At 45.3% G+C, this 20,858-nt stretch overlaps 1 protein-coding gene across 1 annotated transcript; it reads left to right on the plus strand.

The window, feature by feature from the left end:
• The first annotated feature begins 1,346 nt into the window (after nt 1-1,346).
• PGB1 (pepsinogen B1) lies at nt 1,347-20,316 on the plus strand. The gene is made up of 10 exons (XM_053889359.1): nt 1,347-1,529; nt 2,438-2,562; nt 12,331-12,487; nt 14,027-14,144; nt 14,677-14,795; nt 15,471-15,670; nt 17,236-17,358; nt 18,688-18,835; nt 19,728-19,826; nt 20,035-20,316. Exons 1-10 carry the CDS (start codon nt 1,347-1,349, stop codon nt 20,185-20,187), a joined length of 1,425 nt encoding a protein of 474 aa, XP_053745334.1. The 3' UTR covers nt 20,188-20,316.
• Nucleotides 20,317-20,858: the final 542 nt, after the last annotated feature.

The following is a 20,858-nucleotide window of genomic DNA, read 5'->3' on the forward strand; positions in this document are numbered from 1 at the left end:
CAGTGGTGCCATAGGACAGCTGGAAATGGATATTGCAGGGGGAAAAGAGGCTGGTGCCTGGAAGGAACTGACGTCTTCTGGTGGTAATGGTTGGCAGCAGCAGACGTGGAGAGATAAGCAACGGTAAATGGAGACTGGGCAGTCAGACACTCAAAGGATTGTAGAAAACGACAAATAGAAGAGAAGGGTCTTGGGGAGGGAGAAGCACCCCGGCCAAGGAGAATGCAGAGCCCTGGCCTGGGTCATAGGCTTGTCTTCTGGGAAGCAACGGAAAGGATCGGGAGCCTCATAGGCATGTAGGCTCGGAGTTGGACAAAGGAGATTGTAAGATGAGACCTGACTTGCATGGACAGAGTTGCCCAAGTCCGTGGTAAGTCACTAATTATGAAATGTTGCGTTTCCATAATTATTTTTTTAAATTGGATAGAGCAAAATTATTTGACACAGAAAGAAACTTGCCCCTGTCTCTTCTTCCCTTCCCCGGTTCTCCAGAAATAGCCATCTTGGAAGTGCAGCGTTAGAACGAGTTGCAGTGACTGTTCTAATGGCTAAGTAAACGTGCTGGCAGTTGCCTATCAGCTAGCTGGCTAATTCCCACCTATGGTATTTGACCCATATGTCTTCTGCCCCAAATGTCCATTCCACCAACATAGCTTTGCCTTATCTTGCCCACATATCACTTAAATAAAAAATCTTGAGAGGTTAGGGGTGCCTGGGTGGCTCAGTCGGTTAAGCGACCGACTTTGGCTCAGGTCATGATCTCACAGCTTGTGAGTTCGAGCCCCGCGTCCGGCTCTGTGCTGGCAGCTCGGAGCCCGCAGCCTGCTTCGGATTCTGTGTCTCCCTCTCTCTCTGCCCCTTCCCTGCTTGCTCTATGTCTCTCTCTCTTTCTCAAAAATAATAAACATTAAAAAATTTTTTAAAAATATGTATTTTAGGCTATAAAGATACTGACTATGGCAGGGGAACTGAATATCTTAGATATTACAGCACCTTCAAGTATAGGACTCAGAATATATTTAATAGTACATTCTCTGAGGGTCAGAAGGGCTCATTAAATGTATTCACAGACTGTAAATTACACCTTAGTTTTGGAAACAGCAAATATTAAAAAATGAACATCTTAGAATCAAAGAGTATCTGAACCACTGCCCCTAATAAAAAAAAATGCACATGCACCTTTAATCTTACAAATAGAGAAATACTATTCAGTGGTATACTGAAGAAAACACGTTTAAGTTAAAAACACTTATCCTTTGATTAAATTAATGCTTTTCGTGTTCATCTTAAGTGTAAAATTCCAACAGGGGTTATTATGAAGAGCATAATAAAAACTGTTATCAGACATGGCGTGGGAGGATCCCCAAGGGGTGCTCATGTTAATACAGACCAACTCTCTGCCTAGATTCACCACCATAGTTTCCAGGCCTGTCAATCACAAAATGCTCATCTGTTCTGTCACTGACTTCCTTTGTCACCCTGCATTTGATGACATTGAATATTCAATGCGATTTACCATCTTGATTAAGGTCAGAATGGAGCACTCTTTCTGTATCTTCTTATAGAGAAGCTAGTGCCCTTGTGGATTTTCTATAAAAGTTTCATTTCCTGGGGAAAGCAAAGGGTGCTGCCCTCAGGACACTGGGTGAGGCATTTGGGGTTGCAAGCAACAGAAACACTTTCTGGCTAGCTTAAGCCAAAACAGAATTTATTGGAAGGATACAAGTATCTGTAGGAACCCGAAGAAGGAATCATTAAATTGAGAGAGGGGAACAATTTATTATATCTTTCCTCAGGAAACATTTATCGAGCACCTTCTATAATCCATGCACTATGCATCACTTTGGAGATAGAGCAGCGAACAAGACAAACATGACGCCTGGTTTTGTGGGGCTTATAGTGGAGAACCCAGAGGGGAAAAAAAGAAAAGAATAAGAAAAAGAAGAAATAGATGGGCTGGTCAGGGGAGTCTTCTCAGAGGCAATGGCATTACCTTTGAGCTGTGATATGAAGAATTAAATGGAATCAAGCATACAAAGGATAGGAAGAAGAATGTTTGTAGGAAATGGCAAAATGGTAACAGCATCCGCAAGGGCCTGGAGGCAGGAAAGGGCTTAGCCCGCCATGCAAAACTGGGAGGAGAGAACTGTAAAAGGGAGGGTGAATTCATAGCAGGCAGGGTCGTTTCTAGACTCTCTGCCAGGAGTTCCTGGGCTTTGTCTCCAGGATTATCATTAGACATAACTCAGATTCTAGGATCTTAGAGTCTGTATCTCTTTCATTCAAGTTATACTTCACCGGAACCTATCCTCATGTTTTAGGGACCATTTCTAGAAATTGGGAATTGCTATGAACTAGAAAGTAGCCCAAGAGGCACTTACTTGAGAAAATACACGATGAAGATAGCCACCAAAATCCCTTTCTCTTCTCTTTCCAGGAAATGCTAGAGGCTTTCGAAGAAGAGGCTAAAGAAACAGGATATCCCAGACTGCTTAGCACAGCAGCTGTATCTGCTGACAAGGGAAGCATTGATGCAGGAAATGAAATTGCAGAGATTAGGAAGTGAGTGCACTGGGTCTCTTGGGGCCCCCAAATCCTGGAGCAGAGATTCCTAAGCTTTTAGGTGGAGAACATCCCACCAAGTCGTCATGTGAACATTGTAAAAGGAGATTTCGAAATGAAACAAGAGTCTCTTTGGAAAATAGGGTCGGGAGGCTATAAGGGAGGAGGAATTTATGCAAATCATCACCAGAGGAACCATGAACTTCTTGCCAGCTACAAGCCCTCAGGAGCTTGGGCTTAACCTGCCTCCTCATCATGACAACTGAATTGGTCCCATTCTTGACTTGGACAGGAGCCAATGCAGCGTAATAAGTTTCAATCCCTCATTTGCACACTAGCCCAACCAATCCCAGTTAACCGAGTTTCAATTCCTGTTTTGCATGAAGGACCTAAATGACAACTGCTCTCAGGGCCTTTTGCCTTCATAATTCTGCCTGTCCTTTGTCTTCCTCAGAGCACGAGTCGGGTTTCTACCTGAATCCATGTCTCCCAAATTACAATTCTAATTACCCAAATAAATGCCTGTTTGCATAAATTGTCAGTGAATTCTTTCTAGGTCAACAACGTAATGTTGAGAGAGTTGGTACCTTCAGTTGCGAAAGAGGTTAGTGACTCTGAAATATGGCGGTGGCCCCTTTAACTTGTCAACATGCTGGACTTTGGGGAGGAGAGGAACAAGGTTCAAGACATGGCAAATACTTATAATAGCAATCCTCATTAGCAATTTCTTTTGAAAGAGGCTGTAAAATGAAGAAAACTGTTATCGACAAAGCAGTAAGAGAGTTACTCACCTGTGATTCCCGTGGACCTAGAGACATGTTTTTGAGACACATGCCCTAACACTTCACATTTCCTAACCTTCTGCTTTGAGTTTACCCTGTTTCTTTCAAGAGGTAGAGGAGACATCCTGTTTAGCCATCTGGCGGGGGGGGGGGGGGTCACCGAAGATAAACTGTTCCCTGGAGGCCCTCAGGAAGCACATTGGTGGGACCATATGGATATCTGCTTGACATCATGAATTTCCCCACTGCTACCATTTCTTGCTCCTAAATTGTCTATAAGAAAATGTCCCCAAGATCCTGATGGCTCCAAATGTCTTATTCCAGGATCCTAGGTGGTTCAGTTGGTTGAGTGTTGGACTCTGGCTCTGACTCATGATCTCACAGTTTGTGAGGTCAAGCCCCATGTCAAGCTCTGTGCTGATAGTTCAGAGCCTGGAGCCTGCTTTGGATTCAGTGTCTCCCTCTCTCTCTGCCCCTCCCCTGCTCATGCTCTGTCTCTCTCTCTCCCTCTCAAAAATAAGCAAACATTAAAATTTTTAAAAAGGATGCTTGATTTCATCAGTGTGATGACCTATGACTTCCACGGTAACGGGACAGATGTTCAGGATACAACAGTCCCCTGCATGTGGAATCCAAGGATCAAAGTGGCATGCATCATTTCAACTCTGTAACCAAGAAAAGCCTCAAATCATAGGCAAAGGGGATAGAGGGAGGGGATTGGGGAGAGTTTGTTTTTTGGGAAAGCGGCTTTCTCTTGGGGGATTTTGTTAATCCAATAAGACAATGACTGGCAAGGCAATAATGCCTATAAAACCTTCTTCAGGAATATGTCAAAAAGTACTGTAGAAACAATGGTTTCTCTGCACAGAAGCTCATCATAGGGTTCCCTATGGGAGGACTTTCTGGCTCAGCACTTCTGATCCTCAGTCTCTGTCCCAGTCTCTGGTCCTTACGTGTGTAAGGCTGGCTTCTGGACGTACTATGACATAACTGACACGACTAATTCAGGAATTACAATACCCTGAGGAAAACTCTGTCATTCTCTAATCCCTCTCCTCTTGCTATCCTTCTACTCTTGAGATCCTATATCCTGGCCCCTCACAGCTCTGAACACAAGCAGCCTGGGGAAAATGACTGTGGAACACTTTTCATTAAAAAAAAAAAAAAATCGATCTGAATTTCCTTTTTGGGTTTTGAAGTGTGTGCTATCATCTTTCCCACAGCCCCAAAGCAAATACTCAATTCTATTCCATCCGTGGAAATCGCTGGAGAAGGATTCCAATAGTCTAGCCCAAGGATGGCAAATAATTGGATCTCCCTTCCAATTTGAATTGATTGCATTCACACTCAAATCCTGGGCTGAAAATTCAGAGACCATTGTCATACTAGTACTAAAGATTTTCTGTAGTCATTGGCACCTTCTCGGGTCTTTGGTATTCAGACACATGCAGATTTGTCACCTTTCTGCTAATTACTAAGTGGGCACTAACGACCTTTCAATTTTTTTTTTTTAACGTTTATTTATTTTTGAGACAGAGAGAGACCGAGCATGAACGGGGGAGGGGCAGAGAGAGAGGGAGACACAGAATCGGAAGCAGGCTCCAGGCTCTGAGCCATCAGCCCAGAGCCCGACGCGGGGCTCCAACTCACAGACCGTGAGATCGTGACCTGAGCTGAAGTCGGACGCTTAACCGACTGAGCCACCCAGGCGCCCCACGACCTTTCAATTAAAAGACAAAGTGGACCACACTTAGTGCCTATCTTGAAGGAGTTATTTCAGTCAGTATTGGAAGGAAAGGGCTTCTCAGAACAGAATGTCTAGATAAGTACTTTGAATGTGGCTGCTGTGAGTTCTGACCTTTATATCCCGAGACTAATTTGGAAGGCTTCAGGGAATCACTCAGATGAGAGAGTAGACTCAATCCACTAGCCTCATGGGGAGGCCTCTGCATACTTCAGGCCTGTCTAAGGAGCCAGTAAAGGAGCTTATTTTGATTCCTGTTGTGTCCCCAGTCCTCACCACTCAGACTCAACTTATACAAGGACTGACTAATGAAACAGATGATGTAATGGGAAGTGGGGAATTTTTGGTTCTGTGAAATATGCATCAATTGGGAAAGGCAAAGAAATCCAGACTTGGCCAGTCCATGCCAGGAACTCAGAAACTTAGATGCACTCTTAAAACATGTTTTACCCTGCCTTTAAATATCCCTCTGTATGCAGCAAGTTCAAGTAGAAGCCCAAGCAAGCCCAAAACCCATTCCAGTCCTTGATGTGTAGAGGCCAACAGCCCTTCTTCCCAATGCTAGTGGTAGAATATATAAGACTGGAAGCTGGGAACGAGAGCGTGAGGACAGGGACCCACGAGTAGGTCGGTAAAGTAGAGCCACCCCATTGAACACTCGGCAGGAACCCCCAGGCCCGTCTATGTACGTACGCACACGACAAACCAGCACATGGAGACAGAGCTCTGCAGCGGTCTTTCTCCTCTCACACGGTAGTTATGAGCCCTCTCCCTCCCCGGGCCCCATGCTGGCAGAGGAGAGAGCACAGCAGTGCAGGGGGAAGAGCGACTCTGTCCTCAGTCCTGGATCTGTGGTCAGGAGGACCTCGTGAAGGCAGTCACAGCTCCTCAGTTGTAAAACAGGCTTAGGTAGGCCACGCGGTTCCGGTGCTTTCTGAAGTCCTTGTCAGTGGACAGCTGCAAGGAAGGAGTATTGTCTGGGTCAATATTCTAATGAGATCCCTCCACGTCTGGTCTTCCTGGCTCGTCGCTGCCGGTGTGGCCCGGCTGAAGCCCACCCCAGAGGAGCCTCGTCTCAGGGATGCTGTCAATGTTTGCATGTACAGCTACTCTCTGTCACCTTCCTCTGCTGCTGTCATGCTAGGAATTGTTTTCTACTTGACAAATCTCTGAGAAGAGCTGGTAAACTTCTCAAACACAAAGATTATGTGTTTGATTCCTCCATGTTACTCATAGGTCTAGCTGCCGTGATGTGGATGCATTAGGCATTTAATACGTAGTTGTAGAATTAATCCAAGGTTCCTCTTTAAAAAACCCGGCACCCCCAGAATTATGATAACTCACATGGATTGAAAGTTTATTATTATTATGTTATAGGTACTGTTAGATGCTTCTCTACCTTATCTCTATCTTTACAACCTTATCAGATGGATTCTATTATTATACACATTTTAAAGAAAGGAACACAGAGACTTAGAAACATTTTCCAAGAAAATTGCCCAACACTCTTTGTTGTGTTGGAAACAGCACTTAGGACGGACATGGGGGCCAAGAGTCAACATTTTCACTTCCTTCATGCAACCTTGAGAAAGTTACACCCACTCTCTGATTCTTGGATTTCTCACGAGCCAGGCAAAGACCTTGACCCTCTGCCCCACAGTTGCACAATGCTGAATGGCTTCCTGAAGCACTTGGTCTACAAGGGCCACGTGCTCAGCCCTGGCCTTCCTCCTGTGTTCAGTTCCTCCTTGCTGAGCACCCCCTCGCCACACCAGCCTCTCTCTTCATTCCACCCATGGGTTCCTCCCCAGCTTACAGCCTTCCCATTTGCTGTTCCTGCTGCCTGGGAAGCCCTGGGCCCTGGGCTCAGATCTTCACAGGCCTGGCACCATCTTGTCACTCAGACTTCAGATCATGTGTCTGTTCCCCTAAAGACCTTTCTGGACATCCTTGCCAAAACAGCACCATCCATCCAATCACCCGGTTACTGTCTTCATAGCACATGCCCAGCTCACCACACTGCCTGGTGTGCCCATGACAGTCCTAGCTTGTGGTTACTGTTTTGATGTAATTAATAAGTTCACTCTCAGAAGCGCCACTGTCCGACTACTTAATTGTAGTAACCGTCCTAATTACCATTGATGTTTTCATGTTTATTTACTTCTCATCTGTCTGGACTCTAGAGTGTAGGGTCCAAGGAATGAGGAGCCTTGCGTGATGGGTTTAACTAAGCAAAACCTTGGGAACCCTTAAAAGTGCCTGGCACGTTTATAAACATTGACTGAATGAACCACTGTGAATTAGAATTCTACAATGCCAGAGATCTGGAAGGTAAGGGGTTGGCTCTTTAAAGATGGATGGATGGTTTCTCATTGAGCTGGCATGGTTTGGATGGAGCCTCTCTGTTGTACGTCCTTTCCTATTGCTGTTTGTTGAAGCACTCCAGAAAAGAGGAGACATACCCAGGATAATAAGTGTCCTTTGAGTCTGTCCTAAATCGAGGCAAGAAGGTATTAAATGGAGCAAAATTTTGTTTGTGTTTTTGCTCCTGAGGATGTGCAGTCTGGTACATGCCAGGGTAAAGCGTCATGTGCTTTTTTTCAGAAAAAATAAACAGGTTAGAGGGTGATACATATATATATACATATACAGCCGCAAAGTAGATAAGACAGAATTATCTTCTTTCTGCTTTTGGGAAGGGACAATTCTTTCTCTACCATTCCAAGCCTTCCTTTGGACTGAGAATCAAATTTACATAAAACGGATTTACAGAAGTAAAAAACTCAAAGTTTCATTAAGTCACTTGGGGGCCTAATAATGAGATTGAAACCTAAAGAAATGATCAAGGCAGGCAGTGTCTGTCCATTTTAGAGTGAGAAAATAAGGTTGTGAGGGACTGATAGGATAAAGAAAGCAGGTGTTCAGAAGCCTTAGAGACTTGTAAGCAGAATTCAGGCTGAGGTAATAAATTGGAAAAAATAACAAAGTTTGTTTTTACAGCTTTCTCACCTTTAAAGTCCCTATCTCTAGTGATAAGGATTTCCTTATACTTCTTAGTACAGGGAGGGTACTTAAAAAAAATTTTTTTAAGGTTATTCATTTTTCAGAGACAGAGAAGGACAGAGCGTTAGTGGGGGAGGGACAGAGAGAGAGGGAGACAAAGAATCTGAAACAGGCTCCAGGCTCTGAGCTGTCATCACAGAGCCCAACGTGCGGCCAAACTCATGGACCGCGAGATCATGACCTGAGCCGAAGTCAGACGTCCAGTGGACTGAGCCACTCAGGTGCCCTTAGGGAGGGTACTTTTAATACAGGAGATGGGTTTCCTGCTCTCAGGGGGACAGAGGGGGATCTGAATTTCCTTCTACCAGCTGTTGCTTAAGTAATTTTTATTTATAATAATCAATATGTCAAAATGGCATATTTAGGGGCAACCTGCCCTTGGCGTCCACACTGTTCATGTATCACCATGGTTTCACTACTGCAGCTATAGATTTAAGCCTACAGTAGGGTGAAACCCAAGATGAGGGTGGGGTTCAGCTACCTAAAGACACATATGCTGAGACTGTAGAAAGACACCTATAGGCGGAAAAGGACCAAGGTGACTCCTTGCACCTGCTGTGTCTGTCATCACACCCAGAGATTTCTTGATCCATATCCCTCTCCTTGAGCTCAAGTGTCAGAAAAATGTTCAACAACAGATTAGGATCCTATACTGAAGACATTTGGACTTGAAATCCAATCACACAAAAGGGCTAAAAAGTAAGAATTTGTTTTTTAACTTACAAGATAATAGGGTGCGTATAAACAAAGCGTCTGTAACATCATCTATGTCAGCCCTGAAGCCCTGTCTTGGAGCCATTTCTTTTGAGAATTATTTCCCACTTTCCCGGGACACTTACACACATTGGAGATGCTAACACCCAAGGTTTTCATATTGGATTCTCAGAAGCTTTGGTCTAAATGTCTATTTTAGTGACATTTTAGTGATGACAGTACATTTAGTGATGTACCTCTGGGAGCAGCCAGTGGCTGGTTTGTGCTTCACCGACATTTCATCTCATGCTGAGGAAACAGACTCTGAGAGCTCATGTACTAATATCTCGCTGCAAAGAAGCCCTGGTAAGTGCAGTAAGGGAGCCTGGAGTGTTAAGGAATGGCAGCTGGCCAGGGGCACAGATGTGCGATCAAGTCCCAGGAACGCCTGGCAAGGTTTGACGCGGATGGGCAAGGGGGCAGGACGCAAACTCCACGGGCATGACTAATGAGCAGGCACCAGTTGTCTCCGCACAGGAAGGTGATCTGTGGACACCATATTAGGAGCTGTTGTCACTTTCTCATTTGACTTTGAAGAGTTACATAAAAGGTTCCCAAACCCTGTTTTTGTTGAGTTAGGAATATTGCCACCAGGGGGCAGCAGCATACAGGGTTACATTTTCTCTGCAGGTGGGAAGAAAAACTAGGAGAATGGAAGAAAAGCAATTAGAATATTTTTGTACAGAAAATTCAATCAAATATAAATCTCTATTATTATTGTTAAAGTCTACAGTTTCATGCACATTGAAGCAGAGAGAGCATAAGCGCCCTGGGCTTGGAGGAGGGTCTGTGCTGAGATACAGGTTGAGTTCAGACAAACCAGACTTGAAGTCCCAGCCCTGTTTTTTTATTAACTATGTGATCATGGGGGCAGTTGAATCAGCCTCTAAGGGTGTTACAATGGTTAAGTTAAATTTGTGTCCAGTGCAAGCAAATAAGTGAGAGTTATTGTTATAAGCATATCTTCCGTAGAACTTCAAGTTTCTGTTTAAGAATTTCTTTCTGGGGGGCCTGGGTGGCTCAGTCGGTTAAGCGGCTGACTTCGGCTCAGGTCATGATCTTGCGGTCCGTGAGTTCGAGCCCTGCGTCGGGCTCTGTGCTGACAGCTCAGAGCCTGGAGCTTGTTTCGGATTCTGTGTCTCCCTCTCTCTCTGACCCTCCCCCATTCATGCTCTGTCTCTCTCTGTCTCAAAAATAAATAAACGTTAAAAAAAGGTTTAAAAAAAGAATTTCTTTCTATAAGGAAACATTAAATCATAGATATGAAATTGGAGACTCTTTGGCTTTGTGCATAGCCCAGAGGCTTCAGGAGTACATTCATGACAAAGTTCCTGCCTCCACAACTTTATGCAGGGAATCATTTTATAAACTGGCTACTTTTACCACATGCTTCTAAAACACTACAATCTAGAAGCTAGTAAAGTGTGTATAGAAGGTATTAAGTGTGTCATTTCCAGGATTAAAAAAAATTAATGGTTCCTTAACTCTTTATGGAATATAGCCCATATTGCTTAGCATGGCATACCGGGTCTGCCTCACCATCTGGTCACGTCTGTGTAGACATCTAGTGCTGTGCTCCAGGAGTTTGATCCGGGTGCTCCAAGGTGTGCTCCATCAGTATGGAGCATGATAACAAATAGTTCAATGGACTAGAAATTAAAATACTGTGGATACTGAACATACGTTGCTTTAATACAGTTTGGCAGAATCAAGAGTATTCCGATTTTAGCATTACAGGCCTTTCCGTTGCGATGGGTCCTGAATAGAAAATAATTTCCAGAGCGACAGTTAGCATGATGAGGACCGCTCAGCCCCAGTGCAGGTTCTTGGGCTGGGTCCTGGCTTCCGAGGAGCCACGTTGAAAATTGCTCTTCTGGCCACGCTGGTCACGATGTTCTCTGATTTCATCACAGCACTTCACTCCTGGGTGCCGTTGTCCAGGCTCTGCTTCTGCCGCCAGTGGATTTTCCACTTTCCTTACTTTCTCAACTACCATCTGGCAAGATCCTTCTTCAAATGTTACCTCTTCTCTGAAGGCTTTTCCATCCTTCCAGAAGCTATCACTCCTTGTCTCTGCTTGCTTTATCATACTGTTCTTCTCCCTCTTGTTCACTCAACACATATGTGAATGCTAGGCTGTCAGTCATTTGACAGGATGCCGACTTTGCATACAAGGACCATTTCTGATTTTATTTTGTGCTCCCAGAGCTTAGCACAGAGGTGAGCACAGAGTAGGTATTCCATAAGTGTTGGCTAATTGTGAACTAAGAAATAGAAAATAAAGATCAGTGTCATGGACTGTGAGAATCGCATTCAGGAGACTATAGATGAGTCTGATGAGAGGAACAAGAAAGAAAAGGGGAAGAAGTGGAGAGTCTATTGTAAATCTCCCAAAAGCACATGGACTTTGGAGTCAAAGCACAAATTGTTCCATTGTTTTGGCAGAAGTTGCCAGCACCCATTTCCCGGTAGATGTGGGCACCAGGATCCCTTGTCCCCAGTGTATTTCACATTTGCTATCACATCCTAATCTGTGAATTCCATCAACAAAGCCACTAATTGCTTTTTAAATTGCCAACAGAGAGAATATTAAAGGCCATGATATTTCCAGAGGGAAAAACAAACAGAATCAATTAACATGTAGGGCCACAAGCTGGTGTAAAGGTTAAGAAGCCTACGTGCCTAGAGGTGAAAAGTGCAGGGAGTTGGAGGTATAAAAGAGAGATCCAATCTCTCTCTGTGTGTCCCAACCCTTGGGTCTGCCACTGTGTTCTACGTGTCTCTGGGCCATTGAGATCAGCACAATGAAGATCCTGGTCTTGGTGTTGGTTTGTCTACACCTCTCGGAGGGTGTGGAAAGGTGTGTATGGGGATTCAGCTTCATTGTAAATTCCAGCCCTGAGGGAGAATCACAAGCTAGGGTAGAGCAAAGGCCTTCCCCTATAGATCTCATGGAAAGGCAGTCAGATTGTGTCATGATACATGTACCCAAAAACCACAGGGAGTGAAGACTTACAATGGATGGATGGGTGGATGGATGGGTGGACGGATGGTGTGTGTGTGTGTGTGTGTGTGTGTGTGTGTGTGTGTTGTGAGATTAAAGGTAGGTTGGTGTTTTGTTGGCTAAGAAAAAGGGATACAGTATATATGTCCCTAGTTTACAGGAGGGATTTTGCATAAATGGAAATTTATTCTGTGTAAGCAATATGTAAGCAGAAAACCCCAAATACCTATTGTAGTGCATTTTCATGCTGGAAATGCTGGAGTGACTGCAGTGGTCAGAACTCACTAAAATCCAGGAGGATTTCTTATAAGAGGCTCTTCTTGAGTAGAGTATAAGAAGGTTTGAAAACCCACATCAGATCAATGAAGGCATTGCTTTCATGGGGAAGGTGAAGGTCACTCCTTTTGCCCTATTCTCTGCAGAATCATTCTGAAGAAAGGCAAGTCCATCCGCCAGGTGATGGAAGAGCGGGGTGTACTACAGACTTTCCTGAAGAACCACCCAAAGGTTGATCCAGCTGCCAAGTATCTTTTCAATAATGATGCTGTTGCTTATGAGCCCTTCACCAACTACCTGGATGTAAGTGAGGGTCGAGGTGGTGTCCATAACTCTTGGCTGATAACTCTTCTCAGATACTCATTTAGACCTCTCATTAGCTCTGATTTTGGACTTTTTACTAAACCCAAGTCTCTCCTTCCTCAGGAAAGTATCCGGAGAAGTTATGAGTTGGTACCATTTAACACTATCATATTCTCTCTCCTTCCTTCTTTCCTGTCATTACTGGCTCAGTCTCTAAAGCCCCATTTACATGGTTAGGAGATTCCGAATGACCATGTTCCAGTCAATTGAGCAATCGAAAGGAAGTCCTAGTGATGAGCTGTAGGGGAAAGAGGGAAAGCACAGGCAAAGTGGCCACCCCATTTGGGAACATACACTGGTGCTCAGAGCAAGTATTTGCATGTTCTTGAGACTGCAGTGTCTGCTCAGGGCATCTCAACACACTGGTGTCCCATGGACTGTTTTTAGTGAGATGTTACATGAGTGTCAGATCTAGGGATCTCCTATTTCGAATTCCACTTTCTATAGATAGTAGATAAAGAGGTAGGTCAGTGACATGACTGGCCAAAATTCACTGAGAACTCAAATTGTGTCTCAGTGAAGTTCTCTTGATTTCCATGCTACCCTCATTTTTGATTTCCTGGCACCTTGGCTACTATGTGACCAGAGGGAGAAGAATGGTGGGGAAATACTTGACACTGGAAGAGAAAAAGGGACATCGGTGTGTGTGTGTGTGTGTGTGTGTGTGTGAGAGAGAGAGAGAGAGAGAGAGAGAGAGAGAGAGAGATGTGGGGAAGATGGGTTGTGGGAGACGTAGGAGACAGCATCAAAGGAAAAGACTTCAAAAGGGAATGGCTAGAGAAGGTGCAAGGTCTTAGGGCATGTTTACACAGCGGAATGTGGCTGCAGCTCCTAAGGAACAACTAGAGACATTAACATTGTCCAGGGCCGGATCCTCCTTCACACCTGACCCTTCCTAGTGTTATAGAAACCAATTAACTCGAAATTCAACCTTGAAAAGCTAAACCATTAGATTCATTAACACACTTGCTTAGCTGACTTTATGCACGTAGCCTTTAGCAATTATCCTAATAAAAAGAAGCTTCATTCTGGAGTCGGGGCCTCATTCCGACTCGAGTATGAGGACCTTCACATAACTGCGCTTTGTTTACGGACTCATCTTTTGCAACTCCGGCCATACTCCCTGTAACACTGGATGAACACTGGGAAAGGAGAAAGTGATTGCTTCTCCAGCTTTGCATGTTCGGGCATAAAATGGTAAATCCATGGAGGTATCACCTGATACAAAGTAGAAAACAGTTTGGAAGAAGAAATTGTCTTGCCAGACTCAGCTAGTCAAAGGTTTGCAATTAGGGACAAAAGTGGGGAATATTGAGAGAATCTGACTCCAGATGGAAAGAAGAACCTGTTGGAGGAGAAGCTACTTACTCCCCCAAGGAAATTATTTGGGAAAAATGTGGCTTCTAGTGAGTCAACTTCTTCCCTATTCTTAGGACAAGATTTGGCTGCTTAATACGGGTGATAAATTGTTCTTTGCAGAATTACTACTTTGGAGAGATCAGCATTGGGACACCACCACAAAATTTCCTGATCCTTTTTGACACGGGTTCATCCAACCTGTGGGTGCCCTCCACCTACTGCCAGAGCCAGGCCTGTTGTGAGTATACCACCATCACCACCTACCCACGGATAGGAGCAGAGGGCGATGCAGAGTCAGGATTAAGCACAAGCCCATCATCCAAGTCTAGATGGTGCACCAAGTCTAGTCTTGGTGCATATCCATGATCTTAGCCTCCTTAAATCCAGAACATCTGGAAATCTTGCTCTTGGTCTGTATTTCACAAGTGCTGCATCTCTAGAAAGCGAAAGAAATAGACCAGGGCTTCCATTCCTTTCTCTATTGATCCCTTTCCTCAGCTCTCTCCTGTGGGCCCCAATTCCTGGCACTTTTGAGTTGACCCATGCTTCAGGAAATGGTAGGTTGGAAGGAATTGGGGCAACATTTGTTTCCCAAGGGGACAGACTTTTCTGGGGCTACTGATTGCCTTCAGCCCAGAGTCTGAGGCTGAAGCCCAATCCCAGGCTTGGTCTGATGGTCCCAGGCCGTGTATTTTGGAGAGCCACGAATGCTGTATATGTATTTTGGAGAGCCACGAATGCTGCTAATATTTAATTCTGTTTTTCCACAGCCAATCACAACAAGTTCAACCCCAGAACGTCTTCCACCTTCAGAAATAGTGAGCAAACCTATACACTGGCCTATGGTTTTGGAAGCCTGACTGTGCTCCTGGGATATGACACTGTGACTGTAAGTGCTGTTCTTATCCTCCTGTGGGTCTGTCATTTGGCTCCCTTATTCTAGAGCCTTAAGCTGTCAGCGATATCCATGATTACTAATTAGGTACAAATTCCCAGAAGCTGATTCTTGGAAAGAACACCACTGGCCATATAATTAAACCTCTCTCCCAAGACTGGGATAGCCCTACAGCAGTCCTGACTGCTGCAGGCTCTTTACATTGTGCCTCCCCATGACTTTGCTCCCTGGTCTTAACTGTCCTCTTCAACCACCTGGAGCACATCTGCTTCCTCCTCCACATGACTTCACTCTGGATATTTGAAGACCTTCCTTTCACTATTTTCTTTTCTTTACATCAAGCACCCATGGGTCCTATGTCATTCTTGCACATGGACGGTTCAATATAAAACCAGCCACTGTCCTTACACTGTCCTTGGAAATGAAAACTGCCACCCCAGAAAACAATGGCCTCTACTTCCCCAACACCCACATTCTTTCCAAGACACACATGGTTGGGTCATGTTGTCATCCCTTCATTTTCCGTGCCCCACCCTAGGATTGAGCTAAGCGTGAAAGAAGCCAACTTCTTCTCCCTAAAAAAGGGTCTAGGTTCCATTCCCTGGACACCTAAGTCTATGTAGGATTTGTCCACCTGAATTGTGAATCTTTTCTTTCTGCTTGTCCCAGGTCCAGAACATCGTCATCCACAACCAGGTGTTTGGCATGAGTGAGAATGAGCCCAACTACCCCTTCTACTATTCATACTTTGATGGTATCCTGGGAATGGCCTACTCCAACCTGGCGGTGCAGAATGGCCCAACCGTCCTTCAGAGCATGATGCAGCAGGGCCAGCTCACCAGACCCATCTTCAGCTTCTACTTCTCTCGGTGAGCACCCTTGCCCTGGGTGGGTAGGTGCAAATGAGTTGCTGTAGGGGCTTTCAACAAGTCAACATCACACAGAGCCCAGGTTTTAAAGTTTCCTGACAAGTATAACTTGCTATATGCAATCAATGCATTTCTGAACATTTATTATTTCATTTTGCAGGGGATTTTATTTAAATACACTAGAAGAATATTTTTTAAAGGTTATTTATTAATTTGAGAGAGAAAGAAAGAGAGATGAGAAAGGGAGGGACAGAGAGAGAGGGAGAGAATCCCAAGCAGACTCCACACTGTCAGCACAGAGCCTGATGCAAGGCTCAAACTTGTGAACTTGAGATCATGACTTGAGCTGAAACCAAGAATTGGATGCTTCACTGTCTGAGCCACTGAGGTGCCCCTAAATGCACTAGAAGAATTTTTAATTCAGGCCATAAGTCATAAGATGACTCTTTTTTAAAAAATCAACTGAGGGAGGCTGGGTGGCTCAGTTGGTTAAGCGTCTGACTTCAGGTCATGATCTCACACTCCGTGAGTTCGAGCCCCACTTTGGGCTCTGTGCTGACAGCTCAGAGCCTGGAGCCTGCTTCGGATTCTGTGTCTCCCTCTCTGCCCCTCCCCTGCTCATGCTCTGTCTCTCTCTGTCTCAAAAATAAATAAAAACATTAAAAAAATTAAAAAAATGAACTGTAGTCCCTCACCTTTTGATTAAAAAATTTGAAGTTGTTGTATTAGATTTGTAACAACAGTAGAGCCATAGAACTAGCCTGATGATCATTTGGTAATAGAACAACAATGAAATGATAATTACAATACACATCTGACTTTCCAAGGTGTTCTCATAACAATTCTTATTTCAAAAATTCTATTGACTTCTTTTTGCCAGAAGGAAATGCAGGCTCAAAGGTAGTCACTATTGAGCAAGGTCACTCACTGACTCACTGGTAGGTGTGAGGCCATGATTCAAATGCAAATACGTTGGTCACAAATCCAAGACCTATCCTACTCTACTGGTCTTGAGCTTTCATGGTGAACTTTATTTACTAATTTTTTCCCCAAACAATGATCCTCAGGGCACCTGAGTCCAAATGTTCAATGACTGGCAGGCCCAGGTTAGGGAACAGAAGAGGCCTGAATCCTCTTAACACCGTCTAGTTACCAACCTGAGCACGACAGGAGCATCCCCATCACTGCCCACTTGAGATCTCTGTCTGTCAGTCCCCCTCCAGGTACTCTCTGAGGGGTTTCTTCTTCTTCTCACTTTGTCCTCAGGAGGGTGTCCCTGGGAAGCTTTTAGAGTTTGTTTTCACAGGCCTGGTTTCCAATCCCATCGCCTCTTTTATGGGCATAGTCTGTGTTTCCAGTTCTCTGATACTCTGGGTGTTCCTCCGAGGAGGCTCCTCTCCCTTATGCCTTAAGCCTGGCGGAGCCTGAAGAGCAGGTCAGAGGATGGAACCCCTCTTCCTCTGGTTCCACTGTGTCTGAAGGAGAGAGGGACAGTGAGAGGGGAGGGAGGGGCTGCCTGGCCATGTGTGTTGTGGGAACTCACGCTCTTCTCCTCTTCTCCCTAGCCAACCAACCTATGAGTATGGTGGAGAACTCATCCTGGGAGGTGTGGACACCCAATTTTATTCTGGTGAGATCGTCTGGACTCCTGTCACCCGGGAACTGTACTGGCAGATTGCCATCGATGAGTAAGTACAGAGGAAAGTTCCTATGGATTATGGACACCCCTAGAGTGTCCCTCCAGTGTGACTCTATCTCCTGTTCTTGTCATGGCATAAACCTCTTGAATCAGTTACTTCTACACCCCAAGCCTTCAGGAAATGTCCATCACTGCCAGATAAAGATACATGTCTTTGGCCAGTAGTCGAGACCATCCAACAGCTGAGCCCTACCTATCAGAACAGCCTTCCCACCACTTCCGGATGTGCAGCACGGACCTGACCATGTCCTTGCACCTCGCCATGACTTTCTTGCTTCTTCTCTTTTGACTATAACACCTGAAGTGGTCCTTGTGTCCTTGCACATCCTTCTGCGCCCAGATGAATTATTACCTCCCTTGAAAAGGCCTCTCAGCGTCCCAGTCTCTCTTTCAGTCCCATAGTCTTACCAGCTTTCGTCCTAATATGTATCTCCTCATCTCTGGGTAAGTCACAGTGCAACCGGCCAGTGCAAGGGTAGAGAGACAGGTGAGCAGTTGGATGTCTGACAACTAGTTTCATGTGCCTGGAATAAAGGGATCTTTTCACTTGGACCAATTTCACTCACACTTTAAGTATTTCTTCTCAGAAAAATCCTCGTCTGACTAAATGCCTCCCACACCCAGACTAGATCAAGCACTCACCAGGGCTGCAATCAAACTCCATCTGTGTGTTTCTGTTAATTCTGTTGTGTCTGTCTTGTTCACCATTATGTCCAAGTGCCTTAGTTCACCAAAAACACCCAAAATATACGTGGACTGAAGAGGAAGCGTAGAGTAGCAGAAAAAGCTGGATGAGGAAAGAGGGACCGAATCACATAGAACCACGTTATGGAGATTACCAGCTACTGCCTTATGGTGTTAGCTGTGGCTTAATGTATGGTGTTGTCACATGTCCATTAGAATGTGTTCTTTAAAAACATTGAATATAATTGACTCACCTTTATATCACCATAATTCTTATACAAATGCTTTGTATATAGTAGGTGCCCAATGTGTATTTTTGAAGTGATTCCCAGCTCTAGCTCTTTGGCACTATGTGCCGGGCCGCATATAGGTAGATTAAAAAAGACAAGACATGCTCCCTGCCTCCCCAGAGCTTTCAGTCAGAGCTGGAGTAGTTACCAGAGCAAGACTGAGGATGTTACTCTGATAATCACAAAGACACAAAAATCACATTACATGGATTGCAGTTCCGAGGTATATCCTGAGTTTTGGGGAGAGGCATACTTTCAGAGGAGCAGGGTTGGCAGGTTAGGGTAAAAAGGCACTTCTTTGTGTCAGAAATGCTCGACTCTCTTTGTACTGGTGTTCCCCTCAGGTTTCTCATCGGTAACCAGGCCACCAGCTTCTGCTCCCAGGGATGCCAGGGCATTGTGGATACGGGGACCTTCCCACTGACTGTTCCCCAGCAGTACTTGGACTCCTTTGTGAAGGCAACAGGAGCCCAGCAAGATCAGAACGGCAATGTGAGTAACCAGAAGCCAAGATTCCTCTGCACATCTAGGCAGCCTCAGCACAGGAGCCTAAGTGCAATGAGCTCATGAGAGATAGGAGGAAGGATTTGTGGGGAGCTGAGCCCCTGGCAGGACAGAACAGGTGGGGACACAGCATGGCCTTTCAGGCATGAACCGTCAAAGCAAGGAGGGGTGAGGGGAGGGAGTAACACCAACCAGACTGTGAGTATGGGCTGAATGGTTGTCAGGAGGGACGGCTGTTCCATTGCAGCCCTAGGAGCACATTTCACCTTGGTGTGGCCAGTGTCATTTGACATGAGCCGATAGAGGCAGGCATACCACATTTCCCCATTCCACCGAGATTTCTTTTTACCTAGAAATACTCCTTTGGCTTTTATCTGAGCAGCCTCCCGTCCCCACCCCTGCTCCCCTTGTACACACTTCTGCAGTTTGCTCCTCCAGCATGCAAGAGTCTCGTTTAGTCAGACCAAATCTTGGCTCCTCAGGGTGTGTGTGTGTGTGTGTGTGTGTGTGTGTGTGTGATGAGTACGTGGACAGGTGCACACAAGCAGGGATATGAATTGTGTGAGAGCATGCTTTTACAGGCTGGGCCTGTGTTTCTTCTCTGTAAGTTGCACTTTCTGAAGGTAGAAATCTGTTCTGGAATGAGTCTAACTCTTTACGGCCATACCAACACATTCCAAACCTGAGATGTGCTCAGGGAGACCCAGGAAAGCAGAGCACCTGGTCAGTGTTGTGCCTGGGAATCGGGCTTTGCCTTCCATGCTCTCAGCCTCTGCTGGAAGGTCAGGAAGGAAGTCTCACAGGGAAAGGGGGATTGGGGCCCTTTGTCTGGGCCCCCCGTGTCCTGGCACGCTACAGCTCTGCCTCTCCTCTCTCTCAGTTTGTGGTCAACTGCAACTCCATACAGAGCATGCCCACCATCACCTTCGTCATCAGCGGGTCTCCTTTACCTCTGCCTCCCTCTACCTATGTCCTCAACGTACGTATGCACTCTGGGCTCCACGGACATGGGATTGGATGGGCCCAAACAGGTGTTTGGTATTCTGGGGAGTCACCAGCGGCAGGGCTGAGGGTGAACAAGAAGCCAGAGACCCCCGCAGGTGTCATGGAATATAGGATGGGAACTTCCAGTGCAGAAAAGCCTTTATATGCAACTAGTTATATTGTCATGTCCTTTGTCTCTTCAGAACAATGGTTACTGCACACTCGGCATTGAAGTCACTTACCTGCCCTCCCCCAATGGGCAGCCCCTGTGGATTCTGGGAGATGTCTTCCTCAGGGAATATTACACTGTCTACGACATGGCCGTCAACAGGGTGGGCTTTGCCCTCTCTGCCTAGACTAGTAGGAGGAAGCAGTCTCCACCCTCCCTGCAGGACTCTGGGGATTGCCCTTCTCTCTCAGCCGACAGCAGCATTTTAGGCTAGTCTGACCCTTTTGTGCAATAATAGAGTCTTACTTGCAGTAAATAATAAATTATAATAATCTCCAAATGTCTTTGCTGTTCCTTCCAAATGTCTTGTGTTCTGCTTAGTTTATCCTAAATTGAAAGTTAGCACCAGCTCCTTGGGAAATCAGTGAATTGACTAATGGGCAAGAAAAGGGGAGCAGAGATCTCAGAGTGAGGATCCACAGCACAGACGTTAAGGGCACAGTAGTACCTACATGAGGAACTGTGGCGGAGGCGAACTGTGGCGGAGGCGAACTGCACTCCCAGCACTCTCCCTTCCAACACATTCTCCTCTCCATTCTTGAATGTTAGAGAAGAAAAAGAAACCTTAGTGAGCATTTCAAACTAATGTTGAATCAAATCTGATCAGACAACACAGTAGGTTTTGTTGTTGTTTTTGTTTGTAGGTTAGCAACACAGCTTTAATGTATGTTGACATTATCTGATTTTTTCACAGACCCCCTATCACTACTGGTGCTCTCAGGCTGCTCACATACGCACTTTACCTGCCTGGGCCTGACTGCTTTTGAGTTTAGAAACCCCATCTCATTTTACAGTGGA

Source organism: Panthera pardus, unplaced genomic scaffold (assembly GCF_024362965.1).
Source record: "Panthera pardus isolate Hobbes unplaced genomic scaffold, ASM2436296v1 HiC_scaffold_11, whole genome shotgun sequence".
Classification (NCBI taxonomy): Eukaryota; Metazoa; Chordata; class Mammalia; order Carnivora; family Felidae; genus Panthera; species Panthera pardus.

Bases quoted from the DNA above. Each gene is read 5' to 3' on its own strand.
- PGB1 (XM_053889359.1), top strand. From the start codon at position 1,347: ATGGCGTGGGAGGATCCCCAAGGGGTGCTCATGTTAATACAGACCAAC. The intron at 2,563-12,330 runs GTGAGTGCACTG...TATTCTCTGCAG, and splicing joins GAAATTGCAGAGATTAGGAA to AATCATTCTGAAGAAAGGCA. The intron at 18,836-19,727 runs GTGAGTAACCAG...CCTCTCTCTCAG, and splicing joins AGCAAGATCAGAACGGCAAT to TTTGTGGTCAACTGCAACTC.